Below are 16,770 nucleotides of genomic sequence, written 5' to 3'. Positions count from 1 at the left end.
TCGTCTGTGTTCGGCACAGATGTTCACGGCCCCCTCTGTGTTCCCGCGGACACCCTCTGCCTTCCTCTCACCAGGACACTTGTGAGGTCGGGAAGCCCACCCAGGAGACCCCCAGTCTTCTATTCCATGTGCGAGGACTTTGTCCAGATAGGGCTTCGCCTCTGCGGGGGCCCTAGCTCAGCCTCCAGCCGCTCACTGGCTAACGCCCAGGGAGACCAGGCAGGTGGAACAGGAAGGCGAGAAGGGAAGGGAAGTGGCGAGCGGCGGGGCAGGGGGGTCCTGGCGGAGCTGTGGGCACGAAGGCGGACGTGGGAGGAAGAGGACTCCGGGGTGCTGGCTTGGTTTTCCAGTTCCAGCGATCAGGCGGGTGCCGGCACCGTTCCCTGGGAGGGACTCCACAGGGGACACAAGGTTGGGGGAGGGCGGCGCAGGACGTCTCTGTGTTGTGTTCGGGTGCAGTGCCGGTGCGAGCCCACGTCAGGAAGGAGGCCAGTCCGCAGGGCCTGCGGAGCTGTTCTTAGGAGAGGAATCTGACTGCGGACACAAATTCAGGCATTTTCTGTAAAGTGTTAGTGGGACTTGAAGGCACGGGATTGGGTAGAGTAAAGCCCGACAGAGGAGCACCTTGGATGGCTGAGCTGTGAGCCTGGGCGGTCCGGCGTCAGAGGCCAGTGAGGAGCCTGAGGGGTCTGCAGAGTGGGTGGCCAGGGGCGGGTGGGACCAAGCGGGGTGCCAGTCGGGGTGCTGCCCCATCCCTCATTTCCGGGTTGCCCATTTTTCTGTGCAGAGGAAGGGTGGGGGCTAGACTTGGGCCGGGAGGGCTGGAGAAGGGGGCGGTAGCTGGAGGGGAATAGGGTGTCAGTTCTTTCTAAGGTGATGAAAAGGGTTAAGAACTTCACGCTGAACTGATTATAGTGAAGGAATTTTTTGATGTTTCAAAATTTGCCTTGAAATTGGTAGGTTCCGTGAACATGGGAGACTAAATTCCAAGCCTGAAGGTCATCGGATGCCAGGTTTCCAGTCCTTTAAGCCAGAGTCGTTCACTTCCTCTGTCGGCTCTGCAGCCGTCACAGCGCCAGCCTTCTCTGGTGCTCTCTTCACGCGGGACTGCTCTGGGCCTGCAGAGGAGAAGAGGCCTCTGGGGCTTCCCTTTGAGGAGGGAGAAGTGGGTCACTGGTTGGTTCTGATGTCTGTCACTCTCTCCTGTGCCCAGCGCCCACCAATATCGAAGGCGAGGGTGCCTTTCTCTTCCTAGGAAAATGACCGGAAGACGCTCTAGCTTCGCGAACGCCACTTAGTGTCTCCTGCGAAAGACGTTTCAGAAACTCACCCGAGGCCACCTGCCGTGGTGCTCTTCCTGGGTTTGTGCTGGAGGGGGTGCCGTGGAGGCGAGCCCTGCACCCCGTGTAGACACGCTGATTCCGGCTACCACCTGCGGCAGTGCAGAGCACAGCTCCCTCGGGAAGCGCCTGCCAGAGGAGGCCGCGGCTGCGTTCTCCAGGAGGCTCCCCGAGGCAGAAGGGTGGTCCCTTGGGAGTGGGTCCTTTGTCCCGGCTGGAGCACACCCGTTTGTCTCACTGCATAGACACGCGAGGGGAGCCTCGCAGGCAGAGGCCTCGGCCCTGAGCTGTGGGAGCCGCTCTGCGCTGCTCTGCGCTGCTCTGCACTGCTCTCCGCCTGCCCGTGTGGACCCGTGGGCGTGTGCACCGTGCCTCGTAAGCTGGGCAGGGCGTTTACAGGCATCGCTGTGTCTGTGTGTCCCTCGGTCAGTGTTTGCTTACAGCATAGTGTTTGGTTACACTTCTCAAGTTCACGGTGGCTAAGCCACCACTTCAGGGGTCAGCAAAGTCCTTCCATAAAAGCTGGACAGTGAGTCCTGTAGGCTTCGCAGACCCTCCAGCCTGTGTCGCAGCTTTGTGACTAGAGCGAAAGCAGCAGCAGACGCGCCCAGGTGGAGAGGGTGGGCGTCAGTGTCCCAGCCAGCTTCCCGCCCAGGAACTGGAGGCCCTCCAGCCTTGGCTCACCGCCGCAGTCTGCCGACCTCTGTGCTAAGGGGTGTGTTAAGATGCTCTCCACGCGAAGCTGGTGTGAAGACTTTGGGGCAGTTGATAAAGGAACGTCCCACAGTGACCCAGGGGATCTTACAGTCCATCGTCATTTTGTTCTGAACGAAGCCCACTGATTAAGGTTTGCTAGTGTCTGTGAAGTAGACGACAGTCTCGTTATTCCAGGTAGAAAACTCGTCTTCTCTTCCTCCTTACAGGACAGGTGTTCTTCTGGAGCAAACGGGGACACTTTCCACAGGAGCCCAGTCTCGTCATCAGGTGCGTGTCAGGGCGGAAGGCGGAGCCCGACCAGGCAGAGGGCTTCGTTGCGTGAACAAGAGCTGCTGTGTGGACATCCTGGAGGGTGTTTTAAATGTCCTAGAGAGAACCCGCCTTTCTCGGAGAGTTTGGGATAGGGGTGCTTCCGTTAGAGAAGGGAGAGGGGAGAGCGCCCAGCGCCCTGGGTGGCTTTGTTTGGTGGTAGGGTTGTTGGCCTGAGGCCTTTGCCCAGCCTGGATGCCACGCGCTCGGCTCTCAGGCCACCAGGGTCCTGATGAGAGGGCCGGCCTTTGGACTTCGGGGGTGGGGCAGACGCAGTGGCGGTGACCTATCCGGGTAGCCACTGTCTGTGCCAAACCTGCCGTCCCTGCGGGGCACCAGCAGAGTCTCTGGTGCCTGACACTGGGCGTGGGGACGGACCCAGGAGGCAGGAGGCACATGGTGGGGGAGGCAGCTGCGGTGCCCCCGCCGCCTGTCCTGCTGGCTGACTGAGTGTGTTTGGTGTCCACGAGGATGGCGAGATGGGTGGGAGCGACAGGGCTCTGGTCAGAGGGTACCCCCATGCCGGTGGCCTTGCATTTTGTTGAAGTCCAAAGCAGCCCGAAATGCTATTTCTACTGCATTAAAAATTGTAACAAAGCTGACCACTTGAACCATTTTTTAAAAGAGTACAGGCCAGTGGCATTAAGTCCAGCTGACTCTCGATCAAGGCGGGAGTTGGGAGCACTGCCCCTGCGTGGTCAGAGGCCACAGGCGCTCGGGCCCTCGTGTGAAGCAGCGTGGAGCAGTGTGTGCGGCTGGCCCTCTGGATCTGCGGGCTCCCAGCCGCGCCGGAGACGCGCGCGCCCACGTGGCTGGGCGGCCGTGTCCGCCATTCACCCCTGGACCCGTCTCATCTTGCCCCGCTGACGTTTCATACCCATGAAACACTGACTCCCCCCAGCCTGCAGGCTGCCTTCTGTGAACTGAGTAACCGGAGCAAGGGATAGGGCTGGGGGCGCCAGGGAGTCCGCCACCCCCCTCATCAGAGGTGGGGGGGGAGGGCTGGGCCGTCCACCCTGCAGCGGGGAAGCCTGTGTTGGGGTGGGGGGGCGGTGTGGGGGCTGCAGCCCCTGGGTCGGAGCAGACGGCCTTCCTGTGGTGGCTGGAAGTGGAGAGCAGTGCTCTCACGTCCGTCTGCGTTCGCCACCATGGTTCTGTGCGGGACACTGGGGTGGGGGGGGGGGGTTGCTGCTGGGACCGCGGAAGGCTGACTGCCTCTGAAGTACCAACCATGCGTGCACCAACCGTGGGTGCACCAACCCACCTGTGCACCCACGCGTGTACGCGTGCATGCTTACGGTACTCCAAGGGCAAGCAGGCAGAGGTCACGGTGTGGTCGGGAAGAGCCTCGTTCTCCAGGTGTCAGAGAGAAGTGATTTTTGTAAAGGGGTGGAAGTTTACTTCTTTTGACTATCAAAGCCGAACATTGTTTTGTGGTGAAATCTTCAAGAAGCTAGATTGAAAGAGTCACCAGCTAAAAACCAGGACCTTCTGCAGCACCGTGTCCCCAGTGTTCAGACAGAGGACAAGAAATCGGGCGAAGAGAAACGTGGACTGCGGCTTCTCTTCTCCTGGAGAGCGGACACTTTCGTAGCTCTTTCGATCAAACACATTTTCTTAATTACAGAGATACACGCTAGGCCAATTGATGTCTACTAAACCAATACCTAATATCCTCATGCAACCCCCCAAAAAACAAAAACCTCCCAAAACTTAAAAATACAGAGGTGGAAAGAAATACAATACTCTGAGTCCTGGCCCCCAGGTTTCGCCCCACACACAGTCTGCTGCCCCGCCTGGATCTCTGCATGTGTCTCCCCCTGCACAGCTGTGTGCTACTGGCATTGCCGTCCACACGCACACGCACCTTTCATGGCACGCACTGCCCTGCGTTCCCTTCGCGCCCCTGCTCCGATCTTCTGTACCCTCTTTGTGATCTCAGAGTTACGTTCAGGCGTTTTCCTCTTCACTGTGGGTTTCACAGAAACGGATCGCTGGGACGCTGTGTCTTGCTTTTACTCGATGACGGTCAGGAACCGTCCGAGTCATCAGGGGTAATCTGACTCTGTCCCAGGTACAAAGAGTTCCCATTCTCTGGGTTTCCGATGTGAAGTAGTAACAAGGCAGCTCATCATGGACTCCACCTGGCCCTCGCTCTCCTCGCCGGACTTCCAGTGCGGAGCGTGAGCTTTCGCCCTCCCCCCTGGCACGCCCATGTGCGCGTCTTTCCTTCCCACTCCAACAGTTATCACTCTGTATGCGTGTAAGTCTGTGTGCTTAGGAGTCCCATTTGGGCCACGCCGTTAATATGTGATGGTTACATTGCCTTTATTATTCAGCCTTGTTTTTTTTGAAAAATTATACTTTATTGGTTATGCTATTACAGTTGTCCCAGTTTTTCTTCCTGTGCCACCCTCCACTCAGCTCCCTCACTCCCTCGGGCCATCCCCACAGTGTTGTTCGTGTCCATGAGTCATACGTGTGTGTCCTTTGGCTACTGTAATTCCTATACCATACTGTATATCTCCATAGCTGTTCTGTAACTGCCTATTTGTACTTCTTAATCCCGTCACCTTTTATACCCATCCCCCAACCCACCTTCTGTCTGGCAACCACAAAATGTTCTCTGTGTCCATGATTCTGTTTGTGTTCTGTTTTTAAGACTCAACTATTGATATCTATCTTGTCATTTTACTGTTCATAGTTTTGATCTTCATAAAGAAGAACCTTTAACATTTCATATAATAAGGGCTTGGTGGTGATGAACTCCTTTAGCTTTTTCTTGCTTGTCTGAGAAGCTCTTTATCTGCCCTTCCATTCTAAATGACAGCTTTGCTGGGTAGAGCAATCTTGGCTGTAGGTCCCTGCTTTTCATCGCTTTGAATACTTCTTGCCAGTCCCTTCTAGCCTGCAAAGTTTCTTTTGTGAAAGCAGCTGACAGCCTTATGGGAGCTCCCCTGTAGGTAATTAATTGCTTTTCTCATGCTGCTTTTAAGACTCTCTCTTTACCTTTAACCTTTGGCATTTAAATTTTGATGTGCCTGGGGTTGTACCTCTTTGTATCCATCTTGATTGGGACTCTCTGCACTCCTTGGACTTGTATGTATGTTTCCTTCACCAACTTAGGGAAGTTTTCTTTCATTATTTTTTTAAATAGGTTTATAATTCCTTGCTTTCTCTTTTCTTCTTCTGGAACCTTCATGATGCAAATTTGTATGCTTGAAATGGTCCCAGAGACTTCTTACACTATCCTCGTTTTTTTTTGGCTGCTTTTTTTCTCTTGCTGTTCTGATTGGTAGTTTTTTTTGCTTCCTTGTGTTCTAGATTGCTATTTTGATTCATGGCTTTATCCTATCCACTCTACTGTTGATTCCCTCTAAGTTGTTTTTTATTTTCATTAGATATCCTTAATTTAAAAAAATATATATTTTATTTATTTTTAGAGAAGAAGAGAAAGAGAGAGAAAAACATCAATGTGTGGTTGCCTCTTGAGCACACCCTGCTGGGGACCTTACCCACAACCCAGGCATGTACCCTGACTGGGAATCGAACCGACAACCCTTGATTTGCAGTCTGGTGCTCAGTCCACCGAGCTACACCAGCCAGGGCTATATCCTTAATTTCTGACTGGTTATTTTTTATGGTTTCCATGCCCTTTTTTATGCTGTTGAAGTTCTCACTGAGTTCACTGAGCTTCCTTATAAAGAGTGTTTTGAACTCTGCATGTTGTAGTTTGCTTGTCTCATTTTGTTTAGCTGTTTTTCTGGTGTTTTGGTCTGTTCCTTCGTTTGCTGGCTTGTACGGTGAGACCGGCTAGTTCTGTGGAAACAGCCAGACGGCCCCCCAGTGCCTGCACCGTCTCGCATCCTCACCAGCGACGACGTTTCTGGGGCTCCGTGTCCTTGCCGGCGTTTGATGATGTCTGTGTGCAGGGTCTCGGCTGTTCTGAGTTATGCAGTCGTTTCCCCTCGTCCCCGGGAGACGTGTTCCAGGACCCCCAGTGGATGCCTGAAGCCACAGAGGGTACCGCACCCTGTACACGCTGCTTTTTCCTGTACGTGCCTGTAATAAAGTTTCATGTCTGAGTTAGGCACAGTAAGAGATTAACAACAGTAATTAATAATGAGATAGAACACTTATAACAATAGACTGTAATCAAGTTAGGTGGCCGTGGTCTCTCTCCCCAAAACTTCTCCTCGTCCTGGACTCGCCTGTCACTCACAGGAAGCACTTTACGTCCCTCTCGGGCACATCGGCATCGCCAGCGTCACTGCTCTGGCCTGTTGGCTGTCGTGGAGTCAAGTCAGGGTCACTTGGACCCAAGTGCTGCCATGGCTGGACAGACAGCCTGACAACCGAGACGGCTGCTCAGGGACCAGCGGGCAGGGAGCGTCTGGGGACACTTTGGACAGAGGGGGACCCCCGTCCTGTGGGGTAAGGGTGGGTGCCGAGAGAGTCCACCGTGGTGGTCAGAATGGCACGGAACTGCAACCTCAGGAGTGGCTTATTCCTGGGATGTTCCGGCTCCCAGTTTCAGATCACAGCTGACCGGAGGTCGCGGAGACCGTCGACGGGGAAGCCGTGGGTAGGGGGTCTCTGTTCTGCCATTCGAACTTCTCCGTGTTGTCTCTAAGGGTTACTCGTGTTGCCAACTGCTGTAGTTCATTTAGAATCACACTGCTGTGAATATCCCTCCTTTTCCTAACTTGCTTTTAATAATGATGCTTTTAAATAATGAATGGTGCTGAATTATATCATAAACTTTTATCTATGGATATAGTTAGTTTTTCTTTTAAGAGATTTTATTTTTAGTTTTAGACAGGGGAAGGGAAGGAGAAAGAGAGGAGAAAAAAGTGTGGTTACCTCTTGCATGTCCCCTACTTAGGACCCGGCCCACAACCCAGGCATATTCCCTGACTGGGAATTGAACCAACGACCCTTTGGTTTGCAGGCCGGTGCTCAATCCACTGAGCCACACCAGCCAGGGCAGGGTTGGACTGATTTGTTCTCTGAGAGTTTGGTAGAACTCACCTGTAAAACTGTATCAGGCATGATGGATAGATTTAAGTACTGATTTAATTTCTGTGGGACAATTTGATTTTTATTGCTTCCTGAGTCAGTTTTGGTGAGTTAATGTTCTCAGAACTTGTAAGTTTTAAATTTAGGACTATAAAGTTGTCCGTGGCAGTTTTTTATTGTGCTACAAAGCACATAACACGGGGCGTATCCGCTCAACCACCGCCCCAGTGCGCAGCGCTGTGTCGTCTTCAGGTGGGGGCACACCACTGCACTGCAGATTCTGGAGCTTTCCACCTGCACAGCTGGAACTTCGTGCTCCTTGAACAGCAGCTGCACTCGCGTCGAGGTCCCTGCCTTTTCCCTTTTATCACCAACGCCACTCGTTTGTGCCTTTCCCCCTCCCCTCCCGCCAGTCTTCTGGGCTTGGTCCCCCTGCGGGTTTCCCCTGGGTTTCTCTGAAGGACTCGCTTTGGCTTTGTTGAATCACACTGTTGTGTGTTTTATTGATTATTGCCCTTTTTTTCTCCTTTTGTGTGATTTTGGGTTGTTTTTTTTTTTGTAACATTCTTTCTAGTTGGGATGACTGTTTAGCTCGTTAATTTTGAGTCCTTATTTTGGAGTATAAAAATGTAGGTGCTGATAAGTAACATTTTTACCATAGACTTTTAAGTAGTTTTAAGGTTCCATTATGAGTTTTTTTTTCTGTGAGCTGGGCCACATAAAAGTGTTTTAAAAGTACCTTTCTGAGTGTGAGGGGATTTTAAACAAGCTTGGTTTTGTGTAACAGTGTGTCCTCGAGTGCCCATGGACATGGTGGGTGTTCGCGAGCACGCCCCCTGCTGCCAGGGCGCTCAGCCCCTCGCTGCTGGAGGCGTGCCGCTCCGGGCTCCTTCCAGCCGCTCTGCTCACTGTTGCTCACGTGACCGACACTTGCAGAGACGTCTCTGTGAGTCTGTGCTCCCGCGTGCGCGCGGAGGGGAGTCTGCGCAGCCCACTCTCAGACACGTGTTTCTAATGCGGACCACGATTGGCGGGGTTGCGGCTCCGTGCTGTCGTCTACTGGTCTCCCCCGACCCCGTGTTCCGTGGGAGCGCACTCCGCCTTCTGTCGTCCAGTGTCTTCGCTTGTGAGTGACATTTAGCCACCTTTCGTTTTGCTTGGGGGACGACCCGTTCTTCTGTATAAGCCGCCCTCCTTGCTGCTGGACGCAGCCCCTCCACCGAGCGGTCTGCACACCGAAAGGGGGCGACACGGGGTCCGCCTGCCACCAACACCTGTGGGTCTGACTCCTGCACGTGTCGTTCGCTTTAGACTTGGACGCGGGACCTTCTCAGAGAGACCATTTCATGACGAGGGGATTCGCCTCTGGGCGGAGTTGGGGAAACAGAGGTAAGTAGCCCTGTCTGTCCTTGGTCTGCGCAGCCGCATAGCAGGGCTGGGGGCGGGGGTGGGGGCGGGGGCACTCCGTGCACTGTTGGTTTTGTCAGGATAATCAGCTCATCATTTTTTCAAATGCCATTGTTCTTTCTGCTGTCATGCTTTTGGGGGCGTAGCACCAGAAATAGTTTAATTGATCAGATGGACCGATTAAAGATAGTTAAAGAGAGAGCTACCTCTTAATGCGTGTACTATGATGATCGATTCCCAGCAGTTGGCACTGGTAGGTCACCAGAGCTTCGGAGGTGGGGTGGACGGGCCTCTTCCTTAGGTTTGCTACTTCTCAACAAGAGGGCGCATGGGAAGCACTTCTGTTGTCTCATGAGTATTGTGACAAGAGGTTACTTTCCCGAGCTTGGAATTTTATGTTGTTGCGTTCAGAGCGGCCACAACTCGATCCAACAGATGATGATGTAGCCAAGGACCTTCCAGGAGTCTGTCTTTAGATTTGATCATAAAGTGCCAAAAATATTCCATGCTATTTTATTGCGCTGTTCTTATAGTGCAATAAAATATTATTAGAATCTCAAATTTATTTTAAAATATATTTGACCATTTATCTTTTATGGACTATTATAAGCTAGGGCTAATTAGTGATCTTAAATATACGTAACTTACTATTGAATTTATATTATCCTTTGAAAAACTATTGATATTTCTAGATAATGTTATTCTTTGGAAGCTAAAGGTTGGTGTGTGTGGGTGATATTTCATTTGATATTTGGAAAACTTAATTTCTTGTTTAGATATAGTTAACACAAATGTGAATTTTATATTTTGACATGTTCCTGCTATTAATGGAAATTACTTATTTTTTAAGTATACATATGTACTTATGTTTACTTATCGCACCTTCAGAACCGGGCGAAAGCTCCGGGAGTTAGTTGCTCAGGCCCAGTTTCACAGGGGGCTCTGGGGTTCCATAGAGCCCTCTGCCCGATGTTGGGGTGTCACAGAGATAGCAAGGCAGTTTACGGGGGGTGGGGGGGCACAAAGCAGGGCCTTACTGTGTCCCAGAGGCAGTTTAAAGTGGCGCCTTCGCCGGTTTGGACGTCTGTTACCGTTTTTTTGTTTTAAATAACCCTGCTGCGTGCCATAGCAATCTGCCCTCAGAGTTCTTAGTGCAGTGGGACAGAAACACATGGAAAGAAGTGTTACTGCAGACGGGGCGTTGGGAGTGTGGGTAGGGTCGCTCAGGGCGAAGGACCCAGGGGACTCCCCAGCAGGGGGGCCTCTGAGCGAGGCTGTGGGCACGTGGGGAGCATTGGAGGAGACGCAGGAGGTGGGGCACGCCCAGGAAGCGCAGTTTGAAAGGGCTGCAGACACAGGAGCCTGCGCTGTGGGAAGGGTGATGTTTGGCGTGGTGCAGGTGGAGTGAGGAAGGCCACTGTGGGGACGTCTGTGGCAGGAGGGGACTCGAAGGGCAGTGGCTCTCAGCTTGTCTCTGCAACCCAGGGTCCCATCCTGCTTTCAGTTTAGAAGCAGAGAGATGAGGGCGACTTCAGTGCTAGAAGGCAGCGTAAGGGACACGGGACGACCGAGGGACACAAGGGACACTGGAGAGTGGGAGGTGTTCGGGGGCCGTGGCTTGCATCAGAAGCGGAAGGCAAATAGCTCTCGGTGAGGATGAACACAGGAAAACGGAGCCGAGTTCTCTGATGACGGCCACAGCTCGTCTAGAGCTGTGCCTCAGTGGTCTGTCTGTTACCGCCCCGGCGCCGTGGTTCTGGGGCTTTTTTTTAGAAAGGAGTTGGGGTGTGTTAACCACTTCTTTACAAATTTCTGTGCTACTCCCTTTGCCCTTGAGAGTCCCTGCGAGTCTTTGAGTGCCTAGTTTTAGGACATGAGTACTGCTCCGTGTTGAACGTTAACTCTGTCTGAACTCTTCCAGATGCCAGCGAGTGCAGTAAAAGGGAGGCGCCCTCTGCAGCAGGCGGCTTTGGAGTTGGCAAGGGCTTTGGGAGCAGAGGTAACCTGCTTGTGATGTCTTACCATGAACTTGGGTGACCACACCTTGTCCGGTCGTGGAGTTCCTACACCCCCATTACACACGAAGAAAGTGCGCCCGGTCCCAGGAACTCGTGGGGTCCCGGCACCCCTGGCTTTGCCAGCCGTGTCCGAGCAGCAGTCCCTGCCGCCGGGTGTGCCTGCTGCTCTGTGGAGCTTTGCACAGCCTGTCTCCACTCCGACTGCCCACAGGCGAACCCCGTTCTGTCCCTGTCCCCAAGACCCCACCCCTCCCAGATAAGAGACCAGGTCAGCTCTCACGGTGAACTTGAGTTTCCATCTCCATCTTGAGTTGAGCAAAGACCCATTTAGAGCTTTGAAATAAAGCGTTTCCCCTACAACCTTTAAAAACTGTAGGTCAAAAGTAGAGTTTAAGTTCAAGACCAGTAAGGTGTAGGTGGAAGACTTTCCCAGGCACTTTGGCAACCCAGTGTGTGACTCTTCTGGGGCCGGGAGAGTGGAAGGAAAGGGGCAGTAGCAGCAGGCCTTCCAGAAGCAGCCTCGAGGTTGCCCGTAGTTCAGGGGGCGAGTAACTAAGAACCTAGGTTCCTGGTGATGCTGTCCTTCTGAAGGGGTCGTCTTGACTTTGAAATGATGTGTCTGTCCAAGGAGAAACTTGCTCTGTCCCCGCCCCACGTGTCAAGGCTGTAGGGCAGTGGTCCCCAGCCTTTCTGGCCCCAGAGACCATTTTTTGTGGAAGATGATTTTCCTTGGATGGGGCAGTTGGAGGGGACAGAAGGCGGAGCTCGAGGTAATTCCAGGGAAGCTTCGCTGGCTGGCCTGCCACCCCCTCCTGCGGTGCGGCCCGGCTCCTCCTAACAGGCTGTGGACTGGCCTCAGTCTTCGTGGGGGGAGGGGGAGGGCTTGGGGACCCCCGCTGTAGGGTCCTTAGTTCTGTGTGGTAGTCGTGTGTGTAATTTCCGTGGAGTTTGATGCTGGAAGGGGTGTGAGATTCTGGTTGAACCTGACATGTTAAGTGATTTAATATGTATACATTTTCCATATACATTTAGCATTTGTCATTGATTAGTCTCCAAATTACAGAAACTATAATGTTTTATAATTTAGATTAAATACTCACTGACAGGCACTATCTTGACAATTTTAAAGCACGTTATTTCTTGAATATCTTTGCACTAAAGATGCTTAAGACTCAGCATTTAAAAGTGTTATAAAAGTATTTATTACTGATGGATGGTTTTAAACGGAATTTTAGAAACATGTCTATATGTTCCACAGATGCATAAATCTAGACACAGGTTTTTATTAAATAAGAAAATTGAAAGCAGAACTTGGTGAAAGGTTAACATTTTTAAAAATTATTTTATTTAACCCTGACCTGAGGACAAGTTTTTGTTGATTCGAGAGAGAAAGGGAGCCCGAGGGGGAGGGGGAGGGAAAGCAGCAGCCGCGTGAGGAGGCGACACTGCTCACTGCCTCCCTTATGCGCCCCAACCGGGGATCGAACTAGCAGCCTGGGTGTGTGCCCTGACTGGGGCTCGAACCCATTGTATGGGACAGTGTGCCAGCCAAAGGAGCCACCCAGCCAGGGCTCCAAAAGGTATTTTTTATAAACAAGATATAAGTCAGCAGAATTTTCTTGTTACCAAGAAGGGAAAACTACCGAATATTGGATTATAATGTAGTTGCACTCTCCTCTGGCAGATGAAGAAATTACGAGTTAATTGGTACACTTTAAAAGTTGCGATACTTTGATGCTGACGTCCACCCTCGTTTTGCTGGTGTGCGTGCAGAGGGGTGTGTGGCCTAGGAGGTGGCGCGTGGCCTAGGAGGTGGCGCAGCCGTGGCCGACGCGTGGCCCTCGCAGACTGACACGAGGCGGAGACTAGTGCGGCCGGTGCGAGTGCTGCCTGGGTGTGTAAATGGAGAGTTGGGTGTGGCATACCCTGTTCCAAAGGGGCAGCGTAACGGGGAGTCTCTGGACGCTTGATGTTTCATGCCGCAGAGGTAAGACAGCTGTCGTGTCCAGAAATTTTGCGAGTTTAACTTTGTATTTTGTACAGGTTTCTCAGGTAACAGGCTGGAAGAGGGCGACAGCTGTGGCTTCTGGAGAGGTGAGCCGGCGGTTTTCGGGGCGATCGTGAGGCTAAGTGTCTGCAGAGCGCACTGAAGTGCAGCTGAGATTAGGCGCGTTGGTCTGTCCCGACTCCAGTGTACTTACACCCGGGTTGGGGAGCAGCTGTCTGTCGCCAGAGCCGTCACCAAGAATTCGGGCATCCTGACGGGGCCTGTCACCACCAGCCTCGGCGGGTCTGTGGCAGGCACTTTTTGAACACTGTGCTGCCTTAAGAAAAAGGTGGTATCAGAAACAGCAAGTCAAAAACGAAAATTGCGCTTTCAAATATAAATATGGTTTGGGACATGCAGGTGCCTACTCAGAATCACATGAAGTCACAACAGTTGAAAGAGGGGGGAGCACGTAGATCCCCGCTGAAGCCAAAGGCACCTCCGTCCGAGGTGCTGACCCCGGCCTGGAGGGAGGGGTGCAGGGAAGATGGAGTGACGGGAGCCGGTCCAGAAGCGGCCTTCGGGGCTGGGCAGCGCCTTCCAGGGAGAACCTGGCCCAGTCGAGGTGGCGGCGGCCTGGGCCCTGGTGGTTCTGCCGCCTCCTGCCTCTGTCACTGTGGACAGGACCCTTGGTAACGCAGTGCACTGCGAGCCCCCGACTCCTGCCGCGTCCTGCTGCGCAGCCTGCCAGCGGAGTGGCCTGGAGCGGGGCTCCCTTCCTCAGAGCCCCGGTTCCCACCCGGAGAGCGGAGGCTGTGCGTGCAGAGCAGACTGACCGGGGACGCGTGGGAAAGGGCACTCAGCCAGGCCCAGTCACGGTGCACGGTGAACGCCGCCTGTTTTCATGATGTGTGTGAGCTTGGATCTGACACCCTTTGGAATTAGGGGGGTTTTAGGTGTGGAACGACTGTGCCTCCAGATCGCCAGCCTCGGTCTCCGGGCTCCTCTGCCTTCTCTCCTTCCCCATTCAGGTGAAACCAGACCACACAGACCTCATTTTCCATTTTCACTCACCTGATCTCCTAGTTTTTTAACCAGCTGAGGTCCAAGGTCATCCCCCGTATCCAAGACCTTCCCCCGGGGCTGCTTCGTGGGAGCCCTTCGGGGCTCAGAGAGCAGCTTCTCCCAGCACGTGAGCTGACACCTTTCCTCCAGGCCTCCATTTCCTCTCCTGGGGGCACTCGCTTCTGTTCTCGCTCCCAGTCCCCCTAAAATTAAACAGCCCTCCCGTAGGTTGAACCCCTGTCATCTCGGTGACTGGCGGCTTCGGGCAGCTGCCCTGCCACCTGCACCCCCCCCCCCCCCCAGCGGGGCCGCCGCCTCGGGGAGGGCTCAGAGCCCCGGCTGGACCCCAGAGCCTCCCGGTCCCGTCGGCTGTCTTACCTTGAAAACATACTTGACTTCTCTGTGTGACACTGTCTCCCCTTGTGAAACGAGGGTGACAGCCAGGTCACCAGGTTTTTGTGAGGATTCAAAAAGGTGACATGTGTAGCTCACTTGGAGCTGTGCCAGACACAATGCTAACTTCTGTGTTACTACTATTATTTTTATGCAGTTAGGTTGTAACTAACCTTGGGATCATTATCTAAGTGTTGTTTGTGCTCAGCTTTATTTTATGCCTTTTTAAAAAATTTTATGCCTTTAGAGAAATTCTTTTTTAAAAAGATAACTTTATTTCTAAATACTCTAAGACTCAGATGAGGCTGGGAAGTAGCACAGAGGGCTTCCCCCCCCTCCCCTCCCCTCCTAACGTAATCGCTGGGCCCTTGCCCGGCTCTCCTGGGGCCAGCAGCCCGGTTAATTCCCACACAGTGAAGTAACTGTGTTTGTGTGAAGGGAACAGGCCAGAGATAATGTGAGACCTCCTCCTCCTTGCCACGCCCCTAATTAATCGATAGGTTCTTCTCTAAAGCAGTAAGTGTTAGCTTTCATCGTCGTTATTTCAGGGTTAATCTTCTTTCCAAGATTCCCTGTCCATTCTGCCCTCGGAGCACTAACCCCCGCTTCTCGGAAGACTGGCTGCCTTGGTGGCAGGGGGCTCTGTAGGAGGCGGCGTCAGCTGACTGCCGCGCCGACAGGCTCTGCGCCGGTCGTGGTGAGAGCGGCGTCCGTCATCGGGCCGACCGCTACTCCGCACAGGACTGCACAGAGGGCACCCACGCTGTGCCGTGTGAGGTCCTCTCTGTGACCTAAAGGTCTCATGTGGAGCGCTGGTCGCATACACAAAGGTTTCTTGAAATTCTCTCTATTTCCCAAGTGTGGCTTTGTGGGGATAGTCCAGAAAGCTTGAAGTCATTACTAAAATATATTATTAACGTAAGTTTTACATTAAAAATTATTCACTCCTTGCCATCACTTTATACTTTTAAAATAAACGTCTCTGGGGCTGGGCCTCGGGAGTTTGCTTTTGGTGGGCTTCCTGGGTGACTCTCGGGCTCACCCGCGCGGGGCCCCGGGCGGGTTCCCGGGTGACGCCGTTAGACACGAAGGAGCCGTGTCTCCCCACCCTTCTCGGTGGCACGAAAGGAGTTGGCACGTGGTTAAGAAAACGGATATCTCAGGCTTACTGGGGAGGCAGGTTACAGAAGGAGGATCGACAGAAGGTTGTATGAGACCACTTACAGTTCAGATATTTCCAAAACCATTTTTAGTAAGATCGACATTTATGAAAGTCTTAATTGTTTTTCGAAAGTCTTAATTTTTGACTTGTGCCTGGCTTTTGACAAGTAGTGGATTCTCAGTTATACACTTACCATGTAATATTTAGCTATATTAGGTGATTTGTGTAGGGGATTGACTGATGTTTTTATGTTTCCATTAAAATTATTTCAAGAATTATTCATATTTTAACTTACGAAAATATTTTCTTACTAATTTACCTTGTGACAGTGCTACTTTGATATTTGTTTTTAAATAACGTACAAATAAGTCATTTTTGTACCACAGTAGACATGCAGTCTCACCCTAATTTCAGATGTATGACAGTGATAACAGTCTGATACTCGGATGTTCTGTCTTTAAAGTTAACTGTTCAGATTCTACCCACATGTCCGTGTCTATTCCAGAGCCCAGCAGCGACGGCGAAGGCAGCCAGCCGCGGAGCAGAGGGTTCCCCAGGAGAGGAGGTGCGGCCCGGCTCTGGAGCCGAGTGTGCCGTGGCCGCCTGCACAGGCTGAGCTGATTCTGGAGGAGGGGGAGGAAGGAGGGAGGGGGAGGAAGGAGGGAGGGGGAGGATGCTGTCTGGGGAGGACTCTGGAGGGAAACCCTTTGGCTCGTGAGCTGTGCTATCAGCCCTTGGGTGGGTGTCCCAGAGGTGTTCCTCCTCTTGCTCCCTGCTGCCACTGGGTGTCCCCGAGCCCCCGCAGTGGGCTGCGTGGGACTGTGGTGGGCGGGGCATACGAGCCCCTCAGCCACAGCCTCAGTGCCCTGGGATGCCTCTGCCCCTAGGGAGGGCGCCCCCCCCCACCAGCTGTGCGGGAAGGAAGCAGGGCAGACTCCCCTCTGTCCCGTCTGGCGGGGCTCCACCCTAGCCTGTCTAGCCTGCCTTTAACAAACCGGACATGAGACGGCATGATGGCAGTGGCTCTGAGTTCTCGGCTGTTGTGAGCAGACAGGTTACAGACGCAGACACGCAGAGTCTGCGTGTCTTCTAGCAAAGGGTCTGTTGTTCGGGCTGCCCAGGGTCAGGTCCACCGGCGGCTGCTGCAGGTGCAGACTGCCGTCCCCCTCGCTCAGTAGATGGTCAGCTGGGTGGCGGGCAGGCCCCTGGCCAGGCTGGTCTTGTGGTGGGTTTCCCTGGAGCCTCGGGAGCTGCTCGAGGGGGGGCGGAGTGGGTGGTGCACAGGGGCAGCCTTCATTGTCGCAGTGGGGGGGCCCTTGTGCAGGGAGGGGTGTGTAGGTGACTCAGCGTTCC

The 16,770-nt window shown here is 53.1% G+C and overlaps 1 protein-coding gene across 1 annotated transcript in view; it reads left to right on the top strand.

Annotated features, from left to right (window-relative positions):
• DDX4 (DEAD-box helicase 4) overlaps positions 1-16,770 on the top strand; it is a 53,565-nt gene that overhangs the window by 10,378 nt on the left and 26,417 nt on the right. The window contains exons 5-9 of the mRNA XM_037145143.2: positions 2,264-2,324; positions 8,697-8,774; positions 10,714-10,791; positions 12,854-12,904; positions 15,923-15,982. Coding sequence (XP_037001038.2) covers positions 2,264-2,324; positions 8,697-8,774; positions 10,714-10,791; positions 12,854-12,904; positions 15,923-15,982 — 328 coding nt within the window. The remainder of the gene's footprint in view (positions 1-2,263; positions 2,325-8,696; positions 8,775-10,713; positions 10,792-12,853; positions 12,905-15,922; positions 15,983-16,770) is intronic.

This window comes from Artibeus jamaicensis, unplaced genomic scaffold (assembly GCF_021234435.1).
Source record: "Artibeus jamaicensis isolate MK-2021 breed Jamaican fruit bat unplaced genomic scaffold, CSHL_Jam_final scaffold_369, whole genome shotgun sequence".
NCBI lineage: Eukaryota > Metazoa > Chordata > Mammalia > Chiroptera > Phyllostomidae > Artibeus > Artibeus jamaicensis.
The sequence above is the reverse complement of the archived record's forward strand: the minus strand, read 5'-3'. Positions and strand labels throughout refer to the sequence as shown.